General features: G+C 34.2%; 1 protein-coding gene across 10 annotated transcripts in view; it reads left to right on the top strand.

Moving 5' to 3' along the window:
• The window catches only part of PTPRM (protein tyrosine phosphatase receptor type M), a 1,053,679-nt gene that overhangs the window by 789,696 nt on the left and 237,790 nt on the right, over positions 1–26,193 (top strand). For 4 of the 10 annotated variants that reach the window (XM_056820784.1, XM_016432809.2, XM_056820785.1 and 1 more), the window contains one exon: positions 24,827–24,913. The exons of the other annotated variants lie outside the window; for them this stretch is intronic. In XM_056820784.1, coding sequence (XP_056676762.1) covers positions 24,827–24,913 — 87 coding nt within the window. The remainder of the gene's footprint in view (positions 1–24,826; positions 24,914–26,193) is intronic. 10 annotated transcript variants of the gene reach the window in all.

Below are 26,193 nucleotides of genomic sequence, written 5' to 3'. Positions count from 1 at the left end.
TGAACAAATAAATAAATGAATAGATAGATAAGCAAATGAATGAATGAATGAATACATAAATAGATTAATTAATAAATGAATAAGTAAGAGGTAGCTATCTTATACTAACAATGAAGAGTATCAGATTGTTAAATCTTGTGGTCAGGTCCAAAAATACTTCCCCAATGGTATGATTTAAAAACCTTGCATGAAATAAAATAATAATAATGGAATAATATACTTTACAGTATATTCCAGTAGGGAAGCTTTAAGATAAAAATGCATAAGATAACCAATTGTCAAACATTTATTAAGTGCCCACCATGAGACAATTAATATTCTTTTTTAACTTTTTGAAAATTTTATTTAGTCAATTTAGAACATTATTCCTTGGTTACAAGAATCAAATTCTTTCCCTCCCTCACCTCCTCCAGCCCCTTCCCATAGCCAACACTCAATTCCACTGGGTTTTACATGTTTCCTTGATCAGTACCTATTTCCATGTTGTTGATGTTTGCACTAGGATGATTATTTAGTCTACATCCCCAATCATATGCCCCTCGACCCATGTAATCAAGCAGTTGCTTTTCTTCTGTGTTTCTACTCCCACAGTTTTTCTTCTAAATGTGGAAAGTGTTCCTTGTCCTAGATCCCTACCAAGTTGTTCAGGATCACTGCATTGCCACTAATGGAGAATGTATATTCTTGTACAGATCTTTTTTCCTTATTATCTATTTGGGCTACAAACCCAGCAGTGCTATGGCTGGATCAAAGGGCAGACAGTCTTTTAGTTCCCTTTAGGCATAGTTCCAAATTGCCCTCCAGAATGGTTGGATCAATTTACAATCCCATCAGCAGTACATTAATGTCCCAACTTTGCCACATCCCCTCCAGCATTCATTACTTTCTTTTGCTGTCATGTTAGCCAATTGGCTAGGTGTGAGGTGATATGTCAGAGTTGTTTTGATTTGCATTTCTCTGATTATAAGAGATTTAGAACACTTTTTCATGTGCTTATTCATAGTTTTGATTTCTTTGACTGAAAATTGACTATTCATGTCCCTTGGCCATTTATCAATTGGAGAATGGCTTGATTTTTTGTACAATTGATTTAGCAATTCATAAATTTGAGTAATTAGATCTATGTCAGAAGTTTTTGTTCTGAAGATTGTTTCCCAATGTGTTGCTTCCCCTCTAATTTTGGTAGCATTGGTTTTGTTTGTACAAAACCTTTTTAATTTGATGTAATCAAAATGATATATTTTACATTTTGTAATTTTTTTCTAACTCTTGTTTAGTATTAAAATCTTTCCTTTCCCAAGGATCTGACATATATACTATTCTGTGTTCACCTAATTTACTTCTAGTTTCCTTCTTTATATTCAAGTCATTCACCCATTCTGACTTTATCTTGGTGTAGGATGTGAGATGTTCATCCAAACCTAATCTCTTCCATGATATCTTCCAATTTTCCCAGAAGTTTTTGTCAAATAGTGGATTTTGGTCCCCAAAGCTGGGATCTTTGGGCCTATCATAGACTGTCTTCCTGAGGTCACTTACCCCAAGACTATTCTATTCATCCTCCTTCCTTTCTCTTAGACAGTACCATATTGTTTTGATGACCACTGCTTTAGAGTATAGTTTGAGATCTGGGACCACAAGGCCATTTTCCTTCACATTTTTTTCATTATTTCCCTGGATATCCATGATCTTTTGTTCTTTCAAATGAACTTTGTTATGGTTTTTATCTAATTCAGTAAAAAAAAAAATTTTGGTAGTTTGATGGGTATAGTACTAAAAAAGTGAATGAATTTGGGCAGGATGGTCAGTTTTATTATGTTAGCTCGCCCTTCCCATGAACAATCAATGTTTTTCCAATTGTTTAGATCAAGTTTTAATTGTGTGGAGAGTGTTTTGCAGTTCAGTTCAAATAGTTCTTGTGCTTTTCTCAGCAGATAGATTCCTAAGTATGTTATATTGTCTAGGGTGCTTTTAAATGGAATTTCTCTTTCTAATTCTTGCTGCTAAGATGTCTTGGGAAATATCTAGAAATGCTGATGATTTATGTGGGTTTACTTTGTATCTTGCAACTTTGCTGAAGTTGTTGATTATTTCTACTAGCTTTTTAGTTGATTCTCTAGGATTCTTTAAGTAGACCATCATATCATCTGCAAAGAGTGATAGCTTTGTCTCCTCATTGCCTATTTTAATAACTTCAATTTCTTTTTCTTCTCTAATTGCTACTGCTAGTGTTTCTAGTACAATGTTAAATAATAGAAGTGATAATGGGAATCCTTGTTTCACTCCTGATCTTACTGGGAAGGCTTCTAGTTTATCCCCATTGCAGATGGTGTTTGCTGATGTTTTTAGATATATACTGTTTATTATTTTTAGGAATGACCCTTCTATTCCTATACTTTCTAGTGTTTTCAATAGGAATAAGTGTTGTATTTTATCAAAGGCTTTTTCTGCATCTATTGAAATAATCATGTTATTTTTGTTGCTTTGCTTTTGACCTTTTTTGGTCAATTGGTCAATATGGCCAATTATGTGGATTGTTTTCCTAATACTGAACCATCCTTGCTTTCCTGGTATAAATCTTATGTGGTCATAATTAATAACCTTCATGATCACTTGCTGGAATATTTTTCTAGTATTCTATTTAAGATTTTTGCTTCTATGTGCAGTAGGAAGATTGGTCTGTAGTTTGTTTGTTTGTTTTTTTCTATTTTTTTGACAGGCCTGGCTTTGGAAGCAGTACCATATTTGTGTTGTAAAAGGAATTTGGTAAAACTCCTTCTTTGCTTATTTTGTCAAATACTTTGTATAATATTGGGATTAGTTGCTCCTTGAATCTTTGATTTAATTCATTTGTGAACTCATCCAGTTCTGGAGATTTTTTCTTAGGGAGTTCTTTGATGGCTTGTTCAATTTGTTTTTCAAATAAGGGGATGTTTAGGTATTCTATTTTTTCCTCTGTTAATCAAGGCAATTTATATTTTTATAAATAGTCATCCATATCTCTTAGATTGCCATATTTATTGCCATATGATTGGGCATAATAGTTTTTTAATGATTGCCTTAATTTCTTCTTCATTAGAGGTGAGGTCTCCCTTTTTCATCTTGGATACTGTCAATTTGGTTTTCTTCTTTCCTTATTTTAATTAGATTGACCAGTCTATTTTATTTGTCTATTTTATTTGTTTATTCAAAGTACCAGCTTCTAGTCTTATTTATTAAATCAATAGTCCCTTTACTTTCAATGTTATTAATTTCCCTTTGATTCTTAGGATCTCTAATTTATCTTTTTTTCTTTGTTCTTTTCTTTTTTTCTTTGTTCACTTTCTAGTTTTTTTTTAATTTGCATGCCCAATTCATTGACCTCTAATATATGAATTCAAGCATTTAAATTTCCCCCCTAAAGAGTACTGCTTTGGCTGTATCCCACAGATTTTGAAAGGATGTCTCATCATTGTCGTTTTCTTCAAGGAAATTACTAATTATTTCTGTGGTTTGTTCTTTAACTAACCAATTTTGGAGAATCATATTGTTTAATTTCCAATTAATTTTTATTTGTCTCTCTATGTATCCTTAATAATTATTATTATCATTGCATTGTGATCTGAGAAGGTTGCATTTATTATTTCTGTTCTGTTGCACTTGTTTGCAATGTTTTAATGCCCTAGTACATGGTCAATCATTGTGAATGTACCATGTGCTGCTGAAAAGGTGTATAGTATTCCTTTTTGTCCCTATTTATTTTTCTCCACATATTTACTAACTTTAATTTTTCTAAGATTTCATTCACTTCTCTTACCTCTTTATCATTTATTTTTTGGTTTGATTTATCAAGTTCTGATAGGGGAAGGTTCAGGTCTCCCACTAGTATAGTTTTTCTATCTCTTTCATCCTTGAGTTCCACTAGTTCCTTCTTTAGAAATTTGGATGCTATGCCATTTGTTGCATACATGTTGAGTACTGATATTTTCTCATTGTCTATACTGCCTTTTATCAGGATGTAAATACTTTCCCTATCTCTTTTGACTAGATCTATTTTTACTTTGACTTTGTCAGGTGTCATGATTATGACTCCTGCTTTCTTTTTCTCAGTTGATGCCCAATATATTTGGCTCCATACTCTTACTTTTATGCTATGTATATCTACCTTCCTCATGTGGGTTTCTTGTAGAAAACATAGGGAAGGATTTTGGTTTCTAATCCCTTCTGCTATTTGCTTGCATTTTATGGGTGAGTTCATTCCATTCACATTCTGAGATATGATTACCAGCTGTGTATTTCCGAGCATTCTGATTTCCACTCCTAGTCCTGCCCTTTCTTCTTTCACTATGTCCTTCTATACCAGTGTTTAGTTTATAATCAGTCCCCCTAATCCCCACTCTTATTTTATTTCCCTTTCTACCCCCTTATTATTCCCCTCTTATTTTCTTTAATCTTTTTAAACTACTCCCCACCTTTTCCCTCCCTTGTATTGCTTCCATCCCCACCAGTCCATTTGTTACCCTTCTACTTCCCTATAGGGCGCAAATCAATTCTCTGCCCCAATTTATTTGATTGTTCTTCCCTCTTTGAATCAATTTCAATGCATGTAAGAATTGAGTATTTCCTGTCTCCAACCTCCTTACCCTTCCAGTGTATTGATGTTCTCCTCCACTCCTGCCATGAGCTTCTTTATGACATATAAATTTACTCCACTTTGTTTCTTTTCCCATTTCTTTTAGTATTAACCTTTTTTTAACTCTAGTTGTTTATATAATATATATATGCATACATCTATATACATATTTATGTGTTGGCATATCATCCTATACAATTTGTCACTGTTTCCTGTAAGTATAATTCTTCTATCTACACAAGTGATATTAACAAATTTTAAAAGTTATCAATATCCTCTTTTCTTGTAGGGATACATATCATTTAAACTTATTAGATCCCTTTAAAAAAGGTTTTGTTTGTTTTTGTTTCCCCCCCCCTTCATAATTACCTTTTGATGATTCTCTTGAGTTCTGTGTTTGGACATCAAATTTTCTGTTCAGGTCTGGTCTTTTTTTTACAAATGCTCGGAATTATTTGATTTTATTAAATGCCTATACTTTCCCCTATAAGAATATAGTAAGTTTTGCTGGGCAGTTGATTCTTTGTTGTAGACCTAGTAGTTATAGACCTTGCTTCCTGGAATATTATATTCAATGCCTTTCGGTCCTTCAGTTTAGATGCAGCTAGATCATGTGTTATCCTCACTGTTCTTCCATGGTATCTGAATGACTTCTACTTAGCAGCTTATAATATTTTTTCCCTTGGTCTAGTAGTTCTTGAATTTGTCTATAACATTCCAGGGTTTCTCAGTTGGGGATTAAATACAACAGGCAATCTGTGGATTCTTTCAATCTCCACTTTTCCCTCTTGTTCTAGAACATTGGGGCGATTTTCTTGAATAATTTCCTGTAGGATGATGTCCAGGATTTTTCTTTTGTGATAGTCTTTTGGTAGACCAATGATTATTAAGTTGTCTCTCCTCAACCGATTGTCTAAATCTTCTGTTTTGTGAATGAGATGTTTCATATTTTCCTCAATTTTTTCATTCTTTTGATTTTGTTTTATAGTTTCCTGCTGCCTTGTGAAGTCGCTTATGTCTAATTGTTGTATTCTGGTTTTTAAAGACTGAATTTTATCCTTGGCTTTTTGGTCATCCTTCTCCTTCTGGACTGATTTTCTTTGGAGGTCATCTTTCATCTTCTTTGCCTCATCTTTCATCTCCTTTGCCTTCTTTTCAAGCTGGTTAATTTTTGGCTTTCAAGACACTATTTTCTTGTTTCAGTTCAAGTGCCTCTGTTTCCAGATGACTTATCTTGCTTTTTAAGTTCTTTTCCCAGCTGTCTTCAACCTATCTTGATTGTGTTTTGAATTGTGTTTTGAATTCTTCCAAAGCCTGTGTCCAATTTGCTGGAGTTTCTGTGTTTGTGCTTGATGTTCCTTGATCCTCCACTGTTACATGTTCTCTTTGTTCATTGCCTGGATAGAAGCTGTCAATTGTAATTCTTTTTTCTTTTTCTATTGTTTGCTCATATTTTCCCCCTTTTTCCCCCCCCCTCCCCCCTTAGTTGCCTGCATTCTTGCTCCTCTCATTGTGTGCTAGATCTGTGGATTTGGGCTTTTCTGTCTGCCTTCACCCTTGGAAGGCTCTCAGAGCAGTCTGTGGGGGAGGGGTTTTGGAGCTTTAGCTTCCCTGCTCCCTGATAGCTTGATAAGATTAAGACCAGTGGAGTTGAGCTTTCAGAGCTGGATGTACCCTGAGACCAAAACCTCAGGAAGGGCAGGAGGTGGGGGGGGGACAGTATGGAGTGTCTCAAATGTAATTGGGCTGCCTTCTTTGAGGTTCTCCTCCAACTGCCTCCCTACCACCTGTGTTCAAAGCCTTGAGCCTGGCACAATTTTGCCAGAAAAGTAATCCCTCCAGTCTAGTGCCCTTGCCTGTCCAGAGATTCCAGCCACTGTTAGAGGCTCAGTACTATAGGTGGGGGAGGGATCCTGGGACCTTCCTTCCTCTTTCCCCTTAAAACTGAGTGTTCTCAAATTCAAGCTTTTTGGGGCCTTATCTTTTAAGTTGAGTCCAGAGTGAGGGTTCCTTAGCTCTGTCCTGTTGTTAGATTTGATTTTCAGTCACCTAGAGGAATTTTGTTTTTAATTGGTGAGGAAGGGTTTTCAGAGGTCTAAACTTTTGCTGCCTCTACACTGCCATCTTGCCTCTGACTCCCAGTAATGGCAATTAATATTCTAATGTCTGAGGATACAAAAAAAGGCTAAAGACAGTTTCTGCCTTCAGAGAAGTCATAATCTAATAATCTGATAAATATTAGATTTATAGAGGTGTTATTCTTTTTTTTCCAGAGATGTTATTCTTAGCAATATTTTTTTCATTCAAAAACTAAGACTAATAAAAATAAATTTTATTTTTTTCTATCCTTGAAAATTAATTGGGATAACAAGGGAACTTCTTTTAACTAAACAGAATGTAATATTTTTCCTTAAAAATATTTATATGTGTGTATGAAAATAAGAGCTCAAATTTTGTATATATTAGTAAAATAATACTGAATTCTTATAACACTGAGCATTTTTATTAGGAAAAGGCAAAAGGAAAGATAAAATTTAAATAATCAAACTAATACCTACTGTTAATTACAGATATAAAAGTTCTCAGAAGAGTTTCAACACAAAGAATTACTCATGTAGAGTTGGTAGGGATAATGGGATGATTTCTCCAATGGAAAATGGCCATTTCTAAGGATACTGAAATAAAAAATATATTGGTTGAAGCTTTTAAAGTCTTCCTTGCCATAAACATAAAAGTTTTATTTAATAGAATGTCCTTTTTCCACTAACCTGGAAAAAAACACATAGCACTGACCTAATCTTCCTATGTCAAATAGAGATGTTTCATGATTGTCTGAATTTTCAAATTTTTCCTAACCCTTTATTTCTTGATTATTTTTTCTAAACATGTTTGGATATTTTTAACTGGCATTGTGTTTTCTCCCTTAATGCATTTTTAGTTGTTCAAAATAATAATTTCCCTTCTAGATAGATCATGTACCTTTAGTCCTGATATTCTTTCCATTTCACAATGTACACTTGAAATGGAAAATTTTAAAAGACTTACTAGTGATCATGTAGGTAGGAAATATCAGAGCCAGGACTGGAACCAAGGTTTTATAACTCCAAAGTATATTTTATTTTGTTATACAACACTGTTTTTTTTTTCATTTTAGATTCTAAAACTTTTCTTTTTTTAGTTCCAAAATCTCTACCTCACCCTTCTTGCCCATTGAGAAGGCATGAAATGATACCCATTATCTCTGTAAAGTAATGAAAAACATTTCCATAGTAACCAGATTGTGAGGGGAAAAAAATAAAGAAAAAAAATACTTTGATCTACCCAGCATTCATCAGTTCTCTTTCTTGAAGTGGAGAGCATTTTTCATGAGTCATCATGAATCATTAGGAATTGTCATAGATCAGTATATTGTTCTGGGTAGTTAATTCTTTCACAGTTGATTGTCATTACAATATTGATGTTACAATGCCCTCCTAGAATTGCTCACTTCATTTTTCATCAGCTCATAAAGGCTTCCTTGACTTTTCTGAAATTCCATCACAATCATATATCACAACTTGTTTAGGCATTTCCCATTCAGTGAGCATCCCTTCAGTTACAATTCTTTTCTACCATAAAAAGAGCTGATATCAGATATAGATAGATAGATAGATAGATAGATAGATAGATAGATAGATAATTTATATATGGATCCTTTCCCTTTGTCTTTGATCTGCTTGTAGTACAAACCTAGTAGTGATATTGCTGGGTCAAAAGGGATACATGGTTTTTAGCCTTTTAGGAATAGTGCTACATTGCTTTCCAGAACCTTGTGTCACTTCACAGCTCCACCAACAGTGGAATAGACTACACTGCAGTCAAAGGAACCATTATTGCCTCTGGTTTTCATAGTAGCCCAAAAAAGTAAACATTTTTCTGAGGTTGTTTAAACCTAGTCAGTATCCATTCTCTTCCCTTTTAAAAGAGTTGCACAACTGATTCCCCCCCACCCATCTCTGCAAGGATCAGTCCTTGAAGAGATGCCTATGTCCTCTTCAAATAATAATGCAACATTTTCTTGACAAAAGGGTGGTGCAGGTGTTATTATAGAGGTTGGAACTCATAAGATATATGTGTTTTAATTTCCATTTCCTTGATTATGAATGTACATTTTCCCAAGTACCTTGGAACATGTTAGCTTACTTGTGCTTCTAAAAAAATCTCTCTTCATGTCCTTTAACAATTAATCCATTGTGAGTATTTACCTCAATTTTTGCAAAGCATTTTTAATAAAAGCCTTATGTACTGACCTTAGGTCAAATATAAAGAAATATGACCCACATGTTAGGATGATTATATTCAAAGGCGGCTTCAAGTATAGTTCCTCAAGGATTCATGCTTATTCTTTAGCCAAATACTTTTTTACAAAATATTTTAAAATGTATATAGAAAAGTTAAATTTAAAATTGAATGGGAATAAAAAGGAGTATACCTTTTATGAATAAATAGAGAAGAAAGAGATCAATGAATTGAGAATGAAACTTAAAGAAACAAACAAAAAAGAACAAAATGAAAAGTCCTCAAATAAAGAATAAATTGGAAATCCTAAAAATAAAAGGTGAAATTAATAAAATTGAAAGTAAGAGAAAAATAAACTAATAAACGGGCCTAGAAGTGGTTTTATGAAAATAAAAATAGGTTATGCATTGGTTAATCTGACTTTCAAAAGAAAAGAAGAAAATCAAATTGCCAGCATCAAAAAATGAGAAGGATGACTTCCCCACCCATAAAGAGGAAATTAGAGCAATCATTAAGAGCTGTTTTATCCAATTATATGAGAATAAGTCTAACAATCTAGGTGAGATGGATTAATATTTACAAAAAATATAAATTGCCCAGATTAAAAAAGAGTAAATAGAATACTTAAATAGTCCTACCTCCAAAAAAGAAATTGAATAAGCCATCAACAAATTCCCTATGAAAAAATCTCCAAAACCACATGGATTCACAAGTGAATTCTATCAGACCTTTAAAGAATAATTAATCCCAATACTATCTAAACAATTTGAGAAAATATGCAGAGAAGGATTAATAACAAATTCTTTTGATGACACAAATATAGTCCTGATACCTAAGTCAGGAAGAGGAAAAAAAAAGAAAAGAAAGAAAGAAGAAGAAAGAAAAGAAAAACCAGAGAGAAAAAATATATAGGCCAATTTTATTAATGAATACTGGTGCAAAAGTTTTAAATAAAATACAAGCAAGGAGGATATAGCAATATATCACAAGGTACATTCATTATGCACAGGTGGAATTTATGCCAGGAATGCAAGGCTGATTTAATATTAGTGAAATTGTCATCATAATTGACAATATCAATAACCAAACTAACAGAAATCATATGATTATCTTATGCAGATTATCTCTGCAAGAAAAGCCTTGGGCAAAATACAACATATATTTTATATAACACATATACCTATTAAAAGTAATATAAAGTATAGGATTAAATAAATCCTTAAAATGATTAGTAGTATCTATCTAAAACCATCTGTAAGTATCTTCTTCGATGGGGATAAGTTAGAGGCCTTTCCAGTAAGATCATGGGTAAAGCAAGGATGCCCATTTTCACCACTATTATTTAATATTGTAATAGAAATGTGAGTCTTAATGATAAGAGAAGAAAAAGAGATTGAAAGAGTTAAAGTAGATAATGAGTAAACAAAACTTACTCTTTACAGATTATATCATGGTATCCTTATAGAATCCTAGAGAATCAGTTTTAAAAACTAATTAAAATAATTAACAACTTAAGCCAGCTTGCAGGATACAAAACATATACACATAAATCATCAGCCTTCCTTTTTATTACTAAAAAATTCTAGCAGCAAGAGATAGAGAAAATTCATTTGAACTAACTCTAGAGAATATAAAATACCTGGGAACCTGCTTGTCAAGACAGACACAGGAATTACATGAACACAATTACAAAATACTTTTCACACAAATAAAGTCAGATCTCAACAACTGGAAAAATATTAATTGCTCATGGACATGCTGAGCTAATATGAAAAAATGCAAATTCTACCAAAATTAATTTACTTATTCAATACCAAAATCAAACTACCAAAAAATTATATTATAGAACTAGAAAATAATAATAAGAACAACAGGTCAATAATATCAAGGAAATTAATGAAAAAATTTTGAAGGAAGGTGACTTAGCCATACCAGATCTAAAACTGTACTATAACGTAGTAATCATCAAAACAGTCAGTCAAGGCTAATAAATAGAATGGTGAATCAGTAGAATAGATTAATTTTAAATGGCCTTTAGGATAAGATTCATTATTTGGCAAAAACTGCTGGGAAAACTAGAAAACAATACAACAAAAACTAGTTATAGACCAATATCTCACAACCTATACCAAGATAAAGTCAAAATAGGTATATAATTTTAGCATAAAGGATAATACAATGAGTAAATTAGGGGAACATAGAATAGTTTACCTGGCAGATGTATGGAGAAGAAAAGAATGTATGATTATAAGATAGAGAACATTATAAGATGTAAAATAAATAATTTTGATTATATTAAACCAGTTTTGTACAAACAAAACCAATATAACCAATATTTGAAGGAAAACAAAAAACTTGGGGAAATGTATAATAAAGTTTTCTAATAAAGGTCTAATTTCTCAAATATATAGGGAATTTTGTCAAAATATAAGAATGCAAGTCATTGACAAATGTTCAAAGGTATTACCAAGCATTTTCAGATGAAGAAATCAACATTATCAATAATCATTTGAAAAAAAATGTTTTAATCACTCTTGATTAGAGAAATGTGAACTAAAACAACTCTGAGGTATCACCTCACACCTATCAGATTGACCAATATGATAGTAAAGTGATAAATGTTGGAAGGAATGCAGCAAATTGGGATGCTAATGTATTACTGGTGGAGTTGCAAATCGATCCAACCATTCTAGAGAGCAATTTGAAACTATTCTTAAAAAGCTTTAAAACTATGCACACCCTTTGATACTATAATATCACTACTAGGTCTATATCCCAAAGAGATCATAAAAAAAATGTAAAGAAACTAATTATACAAAAATATTTATGGCAGTTATTTTTTTGTGGTGACAAATAATTGGAGAAGGGATATCCATCAATTGGGGAACAGCTGAACAAACTGTGGTGTGTGATGGTGATGGAATACTATTGTACCCTAAGAAATGATAAGCAGGATGATTTCTAAAAAAGCTGAAAAGAGCTACATGAACTGACACAGAGTGAAGTAGCAGAACCAGGACACAATATTGGACACAATAATAACAATATTATACCATGATGAGCTGTGAAAGCCTTAGCTACTCTCAGTAATATAATGATCCAGGACAATTCTGACAATTTATGATGAAGAAGGCTATCAACCTTTAGAGAAAGAACTGTTGGAATTGGGATGAAGATCAAAACATACTATTTTTTGCATTAGTTTATTTAAGGCTTTACTTTGGGGTTTAGGTTTTATATGAGTATTCCCCTTTAGCATTGACTGATATGAAAATATATTTTGCATGATAATCCATATATAATCTAGATCAAATTGCTTGCCATATCCAGGAGGAGGAAGGGTAGACAATTTGGATCTTCTCATTTCAGAAAATGTATGTGGAAATTTATTACATTTAATGGGGAAAATAAAATATCTTTTAAAATTATTTGCAAGTATAAAAGCATGGATGGCACAATTAGCAAATGTGTAGATCATACAAATCTGGAATTGGGGCAGTCAAGGTAGCTAACATGTTGGATATAGAGACAATATTCTAAGAAATTTCAAATGAGAAGAATATTGGAATAATAATCTTCACCTAATCTAATACAATGAAATTGAATAAGGGTAAATATCAAGTCTTGTACTTTGGTTATAAAATTCATCTTCATAAATACAGTTGGAGGAGAGGTAGAAGTGAAAAGGGTTGCAGGAGGAGGGAACTGTAAGCACTGAGTTAACAGATTAATATGACAAATATACTTTCAGGCTATATTAAGAGACATTTTAGTTAGAACAAAAGAAGTGGTAGTTCTTTTGCATTTAGCTGTGGTCAGACCATATCTGACACTAGTTATAGAATCATTGGATTTTGAGTTGCAAGAAATCTTGTAGACCAAAGGTGTCAGATTCCCACATATATCCTATAAAACTCCTGAAAGGGATCTGGTCAAATTAAAATGTAATAGAGAGATGTTTAACAAAATAACATAAAATAAAATAAAATGTTAATTTGTGGTTCTCTAAGACACTATGTAGCTAGCAAGGATCTGTTTCTAATTCAGTTTGACATCATTGATTTAGACAACTCTCCCATTTTGCAAATGGACAACGAAGTGATTTGTTCAAATCTGGTCTCATATGCTTATTAGCAGTGATTATTAGAACTGCTTACCTCAGTTCCCTCATCTGTAAAATGATCTGGAGAAGGAAATGGCAATGTATTTCCCAAGAAAACCTCAAATAGGGTTGTGAAGAGTCAGACACAACTGAGACAACTAAAAAAAAAAGGTAGTTCACTCACAGAAGCAAAAATTAAATCCTAGTTCTCTGATTCCAGAACCTCTGCTTTTTCTAATACACCATATTACCATCTTTGCAACAGTATATTTGCTTTGGGGTTCCTTGTTTTAAGGCAACTAGAGAACATCCAGAGGAAGATCGCCTCCCCAGGATTGTTGAAGGGCCTTGAGATGCTACCATAGGTGAATCATTTTAAGAATCTAGAGTTATTTACCCTAAGAAAATGCTTAAGAGGAGCATCATATTTTTCATCAAATATTGAAGTGCTTTCATGTATAAAAAGGATGAAATTTATCCTGCTTAGTGCTAGAAAGCAAAATTAGGAGCAGTTAGCAGAAGTTGCAGGGAAGCAGTTTTAGGTTCAATGGACAGAAAAAAAATTCTAACAATTAGAACTGTCAGTAACACTGTATGGCTATGAAAGTTAAAACTATAAAGGAAGCAGAGCATCCCAGAACTGACACTTTAAAATTGTATTGCTAGAGAAGACTTTTGAGAGAATCCTTAGAACAGCAAATCAGTCAATTCTTAAATAAATTAAATTCATACGATACACTGGAAAGTTAGAAACAGAAATACTTTGACTACATAATGGTTAGAAACAGAATAGAAACAGAAGCAGACATTGAAATACTTTGGCCACATAATAAGAATGCGGGATTCATTCCGTGGAAAAGACCCTAAAGATGGCAAAGAGTGTAGGCAAAGGGAAAAGAGGATGGCAGAGTATTGGATATATAGATAGTGTTATGGAAACAGAGAAAATTAGCTTGAACAGACTTAGGGATTAGTGTAGGATAGAAGGGCCTGGTATGCTATGGTTGACAAAGACACAAAGATTTGGATACAGCTGAATGAAAGAACAACAACAAAACTTTCAGATAAACCCTAAGCATTCAAAAACTCAGTAAGCCTTGTCTGAATTGCTACAGAACAGTTAAAGCAGACAGAAGGAAGCATCCTATAAAATTACCAAAATAATGTAAGCAACATTGAAAAAATTAGAGTTCTGATCAATTTTGTGATGAATCTTACCCTTAGAAAAAATAATATAAAAGATACTTCTTTGTAGAGAATTGCAGGGCTATAAGTACAGGATAAGAATGCTAACTATACTTTGTTATTAAGGAGAATTCTTTTGTAGGAGCATGAAGAGTAGTTGCTGATAAGTCATATCAATATCTATCTATGTCTATAACTTCTATATCAGTAAATAGATATCTACATAGATATCTACATAGATATCTATGTAGCAGTATCTGTATCAGTAGATATATGTTTTTATCTATCACTAAATAGATACAGATTGATGAGAGAGAGAGACAGAGACAGAGAACGAGAGAGATGGGTAGATCAATGGATGGATGGATGGATTTAGGGCTTCAGTTTAAGCTATTAGTTATCCCAGCATGGAATGGGGTAAACTAGGTGATACAGTGCATAGTGTTGGACTTGGAATCAGGAAAACTCATCTTCCTGGCTTCAAATCTAGCCTCAGAGACCTCTTACTAGTTGTGTGACTCTAGACAAGGCACATTAACCTGATTGTCTCAGTTTCCTCTTATGTAAAATGAGCTGGAGAAGAAAATGACAAAACTCTCCAGTGCCAAGAAAACCCTAAATGGGGTCACAGAGTCAGACATAACCAATAAATGACTGAACAACATGGCATCACAAATTCTGTGATTCTGAGTTAAAACTTAAGTTTTAGTTCTTGCTTTCCCTCTAAAGATGATCTTGAAAAAACTTTTCCACACCTTAGCTTGCTTGTCTACAAAAATTAAGGGTTCAAACTAAATTATCTTTAAAGTATGAGTTTCTCTAAGTCTATAAAAGCTGAGTTCAAAATGAACTTACAAATTGAACTGAGAGAGAAGAATTACTAGAAACCTGATATGGAGTGGTTTCTCCTTAAAGAGATTGTAGTATGCTATTTCTATAGATAATATAGTATTTAAATCTGGGTATTTCATGAGTGAATCAGGAGGCTCTGTGAGATGAGATATCTAGAGAGAAAGGGAGGTAGAGAGTTAATACAAAGGAGAGTCTCTCCCTTCCCCTTCCATTGCATCAATGCTGCCTTTTTTAGTTTGGGTATCTCTTTAGTATGTCAGGCAATAGTTCCTCTTCTAAAGCAGCTTGTGTTTGCTTCCTGGGAAGCAAACCAAGAATAGCTATGCTTGGTACTAGAAAAAGCAATGCTGAGAAGAACAATAGATTGAATCCAAAATGGATGGAGGTTGTAATAGTGACAGAATTTTTTTAAATAAAGAAAAATAAAAATGAAATAATGAAAATAAAGAGGGGAATAGAATTAATCCTTAGAGAAAGAAAGGTAAATATACATGCATACACATGTACATATATATATTAATGCATATAATATTCATTTTTGGATCTTCCTGTAGGAATGTGGATATATACACGCATATATAACATCTAAGCACATATATCTCCTCTTTATGTAGATATATCCATATCTTGACATAAGTATGGAGATACATGCATATACATATATCCACATATCTATCCCAGATCCTGACAGACTGCCGATAAGTTTTCTTCACCTAAATTCACATGTTTATTTTAAGGTATTCATAAGAGTGGAAGGGATATCACTGCCTTCTTTGCATTAGCATAGTCTGTTACATCTCTAGTACTGATTTGACCTCTGATCTCTCAAAAGAGGGAGAGTTATTATACTTCATGCTCCTAGAAACCCATCAAAATAAGCATATTCAATGCTTAGTGTGACCCACTTTGTGTATACAGTTAATACAGAAAACACATGAAGTCTTCCACATGTAATTATAATTGATGTAAATGATTTAGAGAGGGCAATCTGTTCCCCTGCCCTCATCCTGCCCCTTCATGCTTATATCCAACTCCTTTCTGAAGTGTGGACCCAGTAACAGTCAGCAAGCAGTTATTAATCACCTTCTGGATGCCACGTACTGTGCCAAGCCTCAGAAATAAAACAAAAATGAAGAGTTAGTTTGGGAAGGGAGGAATCTAGCAGCTGATTTGGGGATAATCATGAAAGGCAAAAGAAGTGGATGAGAGAAGATGAGGATATTTTGTTTTTTCCATCTAGATTAAAAAACTCCTTGAGATCAGGTACCGAACACTTTGGTGTTTATTATCCCAACAACTAGCATTGTGCCATAGGAAGTACTTAACTGAGTGCTTGTACTCTAAAGGTATTCTTGGAGAGCTCTTCTATCAACTGGTTTGTTTGTTGTTGTTTTTTTTAATCCTTACCTTCTGCCTTAGAATCAATCTGTGTATTAGTTCTAAGGCAGAAGAGTGATAAGGAGTAGGCAATGGGGGTCAAGTGACTTGCCCAGAGTCACACAGCTAGGAAGTGCCTGAGGCCAGATATAAACCCAGGACCTCCTGTCTCTAGACCTGGATCTCAATCCACTGAGCCACCCAGCTGCCCTCTTGGTACCAATTGTGAGACAAGGGAAACATTGGCACAGGACCATCCTGCATGGCATGCCTTCATCAAAGAAGGCATTGTGCTCCATGAACAAAGTAGAATTGTAGTAGCTCAAAAGAAATGTGGGATCCACAAATTTAAAGACTCTCCATTTCAAATGTCCATATGTACTATTTGTGCCCAATCTGGGTTAGAGCCTCCTAAGCTCTCATTGGTCTGATCAACTACAGTTATATACACTTTATATTGGCTCCAACATAATCAAGTCATTTTAGTCCTCTTTGAGTATTAAGGACAACAATAGTTGTGAGTTGGACTAGATGTCCACTGACAACCCTACCAAGCCTGAGATCTCTTTGCTATCATAATATTTTTCTATCAAAAGTCATTCTCCTTTTAGATTGCTATGATGTGAAAATGAAAGACTTATAGACCACTTTCAAAAGAAATCTTTGACTTTAATAGATGTTGTTTGTTTTATCAGTGATTTCTTTTTTATTTTCATATATTTATGAGGTTTGGGGTGCACAATGGATGGCACATCCTGGGAACTATTCATGTTTCAAGATAAATGTCATTTACCATAACTTGAGTACAGATCTCCTAAGAGTTATCTGGGTCTTCTTTTTCCTCCGTGCTCCCTTAACAGCTGCATTGCTCACACTGATTTTGTTGGACAAGTGCTCCCCTGGCAAACTTAGAATATTCAGAAAGCTTAACAAACCTCATCAGTGGAGTGTAGAAGACCCTGTTCCAAAATGATAGGCATTAAAATTTTCCTCCTGCTCGGCTGTGTGTGTATAGTTGGTTAGTGTGTCACCAGTGTACCAATTTAGTTTGGCTGCAAAATAACATTTTTGAGACCATTAAATTTCAATATAATGTAAATATGTGGAATTCAGCCACATAAACTAACTGTGAGCAGGGACACACTATCGCTAATACTGTTTTATTCCCATTTTGCCTTATCATGGATTTTACCAGTGTTGGGTTTTCTATGCTCTCTGTGTGTGTCTTAGCCCCTCTGGATTCATATTGTCTTGCTGGAAGAAATAAAACTAAACAAAATATCACTAAAGATGCATTTATTATTTCTACCAATTGCATTTTATTGTTTAAAATCTTCAGCCTGCTTGGCAGATTGGATTATGTGAACATAGGGGCTCCAAGTTATTTCCCTGATGGAGGCTATTTCTGTCAGGCAGGGACCAGGAAGGACATGCATACAGAAGATCAGGATGGTGATTGTCCATTTATATAGCATACAGTTAGATAGAATGTGAAATATAATATATGGCTACAAGGTTCCTATCCTCTGGGAGTATGCAGGTTTAGAAATAAGAGAAAGACAGCGATAATCAGTAAAGAAATGGAACTCCCAATGAATTTCTTTTTAAAAAAGTATAAAATGGAGCAGGTAAGGGAAGTTGGTGAATAGAAAGATAATGAGGGTCAGTACCAATGAAGTTTATCTTGGAGTTAATGCAAGAATTTTTCCTCCCAGGTTGTAGTATGAATTTTTAAAGAGTAAAGTGATTTCCATGCTTCAAGCATCCATGGTTTCCTGACTTATAAGTACTGCCTTCCCCACTCCTGCACAAAAGAGTAGAGTTGTTAGTGAATTGCAGTAGCTGGCAAAACCATCGCAATATGTAGACAACTTATAGAAAAATATCTTGAACGTAGATGTACTGATCTTCAGATGTGAGTCCATCTTTGAGCTCATATTTGAAATTCTATTTTTCCAGTTGGTATAAAACTTGATAAAGATTGTACCCTTCTGACATAGTCTTTAAGAACCCATGGTCACATGTATACCATGATGAGATAAGGGAATGGGACTCTAAGTGAAGGAGAGGTTCAAATTAATCAGGAAAAAAATCATTAAAAAATTAACATTTTGTTGAATTAATTCACGTAATCTTTATCAATTTGCTATAGGAAGGGAATGGAGTACCCCTTCGTGGATGACATGGTAATACATAAGCAATTGTCACCATTTTTTCTGCTTCTTTATCAAAGCAACATAGAACTGATGGGCTAATGAGAATTCCACATGGTACCATTGAACCTTCAGGAATCTGCATGGTTGAATCCCCAGAAAAAGGGAAGGGCCTAGTACAGAACAATCCACATAGTTGATATTTTATAAATATATAATTGAATTGCTATATACCCTAGTTCAGTGATGATGAACCTTTTAGAAATGGAGTGCTGGGTCCCACCCTCACCCAATCCACCAGACTAAGTCCTGTGCCTACTGACTCTCAGAGATCAAATGTCATGTGCTGCCCCACACCCCTCCTCACTTCCCTGAAGCTCCCCCTTACCCTGGACAGAGGAGGGAGGAAGCAATCCCATTGGGCTGCTGGGCAGAGGGGCAAGTGATGAAAGGTACATGTGAAGAGGGGGAGGAGAGTAGCACAAGTACTCTGCTCCCCTCCAGCTATGTGCCATGCTATAAGCTATGCTCCTCTCAAACCGAGCTCTTCTCCAACCCCACCACAGGAATCACCTTTACCACAGACTCAACAGGCTCACCTCACACAGCATGTGAGCCTCCTGCTCCTCCAAGCACCTTCCTCCAGACAGGGAATGGAGGAAGCACTACCAATGGTAGTGGCTGGGCATGGGGACAGGTGAAGTGAGTAATGTCCTCAGGCACATGAAGAAAGGGAAAGGAACATCTCTTCCCTGAATCTCTCCAGTTTTCTACTAATGAACTCTGGCAGGCAACTGCAGGTGTGCCCACAGAGAGGACTTTGTGTGCCCTTTTTGGAATATGTGCCATTGGTTTGCCATCACTGCCCAAATTTCTCCACTTTCATAATTTGAACAATAATACATTTCTACTTTGCTTACTTGTAGTACTACATTACAATTTCTATACTCTCACAGACTCAATGATTCAGATACTCTCATTAATATAGCATTACTATAGGTACCAAAAGGGATGACAAAAAGTTTCAAAGAATTAGAATATAGGAAAATACAGGTTTACTCATATCATTTTCTATAGTACCTGATCAAAGGGTCTGTTGAAAGGAACTTTTGTGAGGAGCAAATGAATTATGTTATATAAAACCTTTTTTTTTTTACCAACCTTAAAATGCTATACAAATACTATTATTATATGCTTTATCTTGAGACCTCTTCATCCTATAAACTATGTTGCTTGGTTATTTCATCAGCCATCATGAATTTCATTATTATCTCTATAAAGGGATTTTCAGATCTACTTATCCAAGATTAATCTCCTAACCTCCAGACTCTCATCTCCAACTGCCTAGTACACGTTTAAAACTGAATGTCCCATAAACAACTTAAAAGCAATATATTCAAACTGAACTCATTAAATTTCCCCTCAAGCCTTTCCTCTCTTCCTAACTCCCTGTTATGATGGGCACCACTATTCTTCCATTAATTCAAGCTTACAATTAAAGTGTCATCCTCAATTTCTCATTGTCTTTCAACCCTTATATCTAATGTTTCCAAATCTTTTTGTTTCTACCTTTAGAACATCTTTCATATACACTTTCATCTCTTTTCTGACATTGCTGCCACCCTGCTATCATCCCTCATCACTTGAAAGCTAGACTCTAATATAGACTACTGGTTGCTTTCCCTGTATCATCTCCCTCTCCACTCCAGTCTGTGGTCCACTCTACTGTCAAATTGATTGTCCTAAAGTGCATATTTGATCATGTCACCCTCCTTTTTGGTAAACTCCTGTAGATTCCTTTCATCTCCAGGATCAAATACAAAACTCTCTATTTTTAAGTCTTTTACCTCCTACCTATCTAAGGCTTCTTCTACCTTATTACCTTCTGTATCCTCTATGATCTAGGGATACTGCCTTCTTTGCCATTCCTTGCAGAAAACATTCAATCTCCCAACTCCAGGCATTTTCACTGGCTCTCTCCAATGCCTGGTATCCTCCTCATATTCATGGTTCCTTCCTGGCTTCCTTGAAATTCCACCTTCTATTAGAAGGCTTTCCTGATCTTTAGATAGATAGATAGATAGATAGATAGATAGATAGATAGATAGATAGATAGATAGATAGATAGGTTTTGTATGTATGTATGTATGTAGTTATTCATAGTTGCTTTCTTTTTTTTTCTCCATTAGATTGTGAGCCTCTTGAGAATAAGGACTATCTCTGACCTTTTTGTGATATCCCCTTTTAACACAGTGCTTAGCATATAATAGGTGCTTAATAATGCTTTTGACAGTTTTTTGTGTAAATAAAATTTTGCTTTCTCTTAAAGAAAATACAAATATAAAATCCAGTTTCCTAGTTGAGATTTATGATATTTGAAGTAGAAACTCTAGGCCCATTTAAAAAATATAAAACCCATATTTCTAAAACTTATATCCTTGAAAATAAAAAAGTTTAAATATGTACACATTCATATGTAGATAGGATAGAGACAGGAACCATACCTGTGATTTGATTGGTATCAGGTAATTCAAGGTAAAGGAATTCTTTTTACCAGTGCAGATCAACACCCTCTCTGAAACATGAATTTTGAGTTCTCTGGAGTAATAAGAGGTTAAGTAATTTGCCAATGGTCACAAACCCAGAATGTATCATAGGTGGGATTTTGTGTACCCATATATACCCTGCAAAATAAAAACAGCCAAAAACAAAAACTTCTTTAAATAATGCTCCCATGAGTTGAATCAAGAAAATATGATACAAAACTGCAAATTTAATTCTCAAAGAATGAATTGTGAATGTTACCTCCAGAGAATGAACTGAAAAGTAGAAACATGAATGACATAATTGTATGAACATGTCTGTCTTCCAGATGACGCCTACTGTGATGCAGAGAAGAGGGGTAGGAGGAGAGGCTGAGACACTTGAGAATAAATTCTATTAATAAAAAAAGAAGTTAAGCAGAATTTTAAAGAGAGAGAATGCCCAGACATCTTTCTAGCAATATCCCATGTACTCATTTTGCAAGCTCCTAGTTCCAAGTCCAAAATGAGAAGTTCCAAAGTATCTTAGCTTATTATTCAAAAAGTATCACAAGTTTCTAGAACTTGTTGCTTTTTTTCAGTTGTGTTCTACTATTCATAACCCCATTTGGAGTTTTATTGGCAAAGATACAGGAGTGGTTTGCCATTTCCTTTTCCAGTTCATTTTACAGATTAGGAAACTTGGGCAAATGGGATTAAGAGACTTCCCTAGGGTCATGAAGCTAGTGTCTGAGAACAAATTTGAACTCAGGAAGACTCATCTTCCTGATTCAAGGCTTGGTACTCTATCCATTGTGCCACCTAACTGTTAGAACTCATGCCTTCTCCTAAATTATCTGAAGCAGGGAGTCAGTCTTCCCATCTAGTCATTGCAGCCTATATCTTCATGATGCAAACATTAGATGCAGTTTACAACATTTAACTGGTCCCCAAAGAGACTTCTAAAAAAATGTCAAAATCTTGAACCAGCAGGAAATTGGGTTTACTTTGATACTAGATCTAGCATTAGACACCCTTTTTTCCACCATTAATGAAAACAGCTGTGTCTGTAATGACTTTTCCTCATGGTAATATGTCTCTAAGAAACAAACTCCTTTAGTTCTGGAGCATTCAGCAATGCAGAAGTTAGAGCACTAGTTCTCTGTGAGCAAACATACAGAAAACCAATTCTATCAACATAAAATTTCTATTCCCAAAAACTCCATCCCAAAGATCTTTCCTCTACTTACTACATGTACTCGAATATTCTTTGTATTTCCTAGTACTTAGCACAATACATGGAACATAGTAAGTTCTTAATAAATCTTTGTTGTCTTAACTTGATTTAATGTGATAATGCCTTAGCTAGGAATCAGAGTGGAGGAGACTCTAAATAGCAAGTACGTGGAGAATTAAGTATTAGTATTGTCACCATGTATCCTCTTACTTATGTATCCTCATATTCCATATCACATTGCTGATCCAAAATTGACACTCAATTCAGCTACTACAAAGAATAGGACGCCAAGTGATACCAGGTGTGCCTATTCTTTAACCTCACAGACCTTCATCTTTCTAAATAACAACCATGGCACTCTTGCTACAGTTCTTAGAAATGACATGACTACTAGAGAACTTTTTCCTCATATCTACTCTCCTGACATCAATAATGATATACTGGGGACCTCTTGTTTCATCTTCATTAGCTGCCTTTTAAACAGTATTTTCTTCTTTTAAATGAGAAAATTGAGGGATGGGGTAAGTGGAATATCATTAGAAATTACCTTGAAGTTCTTCTTTCTTATATTATGGGTTAATTCTGTACTCTCATCTAAATTTAAACATTTATTTTGGAATTAATGGGAAAATACACATATATTGCCCTCATTTTAATTAGAATTTTTTACATATGTACATATACTCTAATTTTATTACTACATACTCTCCAGATTTATGTAATTGATTCTTAGCAATCAAAAATTGAAATGCAGGAAAAAACATTGGCAAAGATTTAAATATAGTTTGAAAATATTTATTCGTTTATTTTAAAATATACATAGCTTAGTAAAGAGTATCAAGAGTAATTTTGACCCAAAAAGAAATTACTGAACTACCATCTTTCTGGAAATGAGAAAATCTAGAACATATATTTTTGTCTTTATATTTTCCCTAAGTTTGCTTCAGCCTTTTTTATTGAAAGGCAAAAATGTCAATGACAAATCCCTGTGGAAATTGTTTTATCATTAATAGTGTTTCTATACATATACACGTACCACAAATTCTACACATACACATATACATGCACAACAAAGTCTGCATTCTAATAAGTTAGCATATGTTCTACTAAATTAGGTATTTTCTAGCAATAAATTAACATTCTATTCCTGAGAGTAGCATCTGTTCCTTACTACCAACAAAACAAAGATCTAAAATAAGAAGCCCCAAAAAGAATAATGTGAGTAAATCCATAAAGATTCTTCTCTTGCTATTCTCAGAACTCAATTCTTGGTTTAACATTCCTGAGTCATCTCTAGTAGTGGGATCAAGGGCTTTAGATTTATTCCAGCCCAAGAGAACACTTTAGTTTAAGAAAAAATATATATGAATAAAGGACTCTAAAAGCAAGTAAAATTATAGAAATGTGTTGAAAGATTTGTCCTTTGTAGTATCCTGCCATACTCTTGAGTCATCAATTTACTTAAAGAATTATTTATTTATTAAACATCAACTGTGTGGGTACTATGTGCTTAGATACTCTGGGAAAAGCAGAATATAATCCCTGCTTTTAAGAGATTTGACCTCTCAGTAGAGAGATACAAAACATAATCCTATGAAATTATTTTAGAATATTTAAATATTATTTAGCAAGCACTTACTGTATACTGGATAAGGGCATCTCTGTGGCACAATAGATAGGTTGTTCTGCTTGGAGTCAGGCACATTCATCTTTCTGAGTTCAAGTCTGGCCTCAGACACTTAATAGCTGTATGAATTTTATCAAGTCCCTTAGCCCTATTTTCCTCAGTTTTCTTCTATTTAAAGTGAGCTATCAAAGGAAATAACAAACCACTCCAATATCTTTGCCAAGAAAACCCTAAAGAGGGTCATGAAGAGTTGGACATGACTGAAATGACTGAATAACAAATATGCCAGGCATTGTACTACATATCAAGGATAGAAATACAATTACCAGATATTTCCTACCCTGAAGAAGCATATATTTTACTGGGGAGGGGGGGGAGGTATAAAAAGATTTCCAGTTAAATAAGTATGGGAAACATACAAATAAATACATTTATTTATTTGATGAGAATGAGGAGCAGTCACAGATGAGGAAATCAGAAAAAGTCTCCCAAAGAAGCTAGTATTTGAATTAACTTTAATGGGAGCTAGAGATTACGAGAAGTATATATAAGGATGGGGAGAGGATTCCAAGCTTTTGAGACAAACAGCCTGTGCAAATATAGGAAGACTGAGGGTGGAATATTGTAGATGGGAAACAGGGAACAGAAGCCAACTAATCAGGCTTATGTACAAAATGCATGAAGGGGTAGTAAAATCAATAAAAGAAAAAGAAAGAATATCAATTTGGTATTGTAAATACTCTTTTGATGTAGTACAGTAGATAGAATAAGGATTAATTTAGAAATCTTTCTGATAAGTTATGAGCTTGATTGTGAAGGAAGTAATTGACATAGTAATTATAGACGGCCTTTGTCTTTCATTGATGTCCACTTATTGTCAGAAACTTTATAGGAAGGTCCGTCGTATGTTGTGTGGACCCTAGAGATCCTACTGGTGAACACCAACAAGAGTCACACAGAATGAAAAGGTATGAATCAATTTCAAATTGTGTCATTGAAAGGAAGAACCACATCCATGAGATCTCAGATCTATCAAATGCATGTGCTTAATCCTCTGAGTTTATAGCTAGATATGAGTCTCTTATTTGACTAGCTCTGTGTGGAGGGAAAAATATATATAAGTAAACCATCCTGACCACAAATGAGTTCACTGCACTCTCATCTGCTTGGCAAGAGATTTACAGTTAACTGTTTATGTTGGGAAACTTTACATTAACAGACAGATAATAGAGAAGAAAAGTAGCGATTCTAATAAAACATGTTTTATTAATGGGAAAGAAAAAGATGACAGGCCTAACTGCTTATATTTTAAAAGTCAAGAATCTAAAAACAAAAGTATAGGGGAAGAAAGTTTTCGGACGTTATTTTATGAGTAAGTCTCAAATGAAAGATCAATCAAAAGGAGAATTTGTGTGAGGAATAGAACTATACAAATCAGAAGAAAAAAAAGGGCAAGCATTTAAGCAAGTCAATGATCTGTTGGAACTATTTTAGCAATTATCTCAACCCACACTACCTGTTTCAGTATTTCCATGGAGTGCTAGTCTAAGAATGGCTTTCCATGGAGCTGATTGAGGTAGAAGGTGAGATAAAATGGGTGATTTGTAACTGCAACTGAGGAACTAAGAACAATATTCCCTTCTTATCTCTACATACCAGCCACCACCATCCAGGCCCCAAATTTGCTAATTGAAAAAAGGATAAAAGAAGGTTCTATGAACTGGTTTTGGAAACCTGACACTTTAAAAATGAGCTACATACGTGTCCCCTTTGCCAACCAGATGAAAGGAAATCTAGGAGTTGTTTCAAGTCACAATTCTCTCATTATGTGATTTGAAACATCCTTTACTATTGTTGTTGATAGTTTTCTTGAATTATTTTTAAAATTTCCTGTTCTTAGTCTCTGGATAGTTATCTTTTGGGGCATGGCTCTTCTTTTGTGTTCTTATGTATTTGTGTCAATTCTCCATACGTCTTAGATAACAGACTTTTGATATAAAGATTTAGATTTACTTTACCCATTGATTACTGAACCTTCTTTCTTTCCCTGAGCTAACCATAGAAAATGTATAAAAAAGATTTTGTCATATTGCTTTATTTAAATTATTGGTGTTTCTATAGACTTCAATGACCAAAAATCAATTTAGGGTTAGAATTGTTGTGACTTTTCATATTCTTCTTTACCAGATATAAAACATATGAAGTAATTTTTATTGAATGTCCATTTAGTTACATTAAGTTGAGTTGA

The sequence above is a fragment of the Monodelphis domestica genome, chromosome 3, assembly GCF_027887165.1.
Source record: "Monodelphis domestica isolate mMonDom1 chromosome 3, mMonDom1.pri, whole genome shotgun sequence".
In the NCBI taxonomy this organism is placed as follows: Eukaryota; Metazoa; Chordata; class Mammalia; order Didelphimorphia; family Didelphidae; genus Monodelphis; species Monodelphis domestica.
This window is presented reverse-complemented; position numbering and strand designations above follow the sequence as displayed.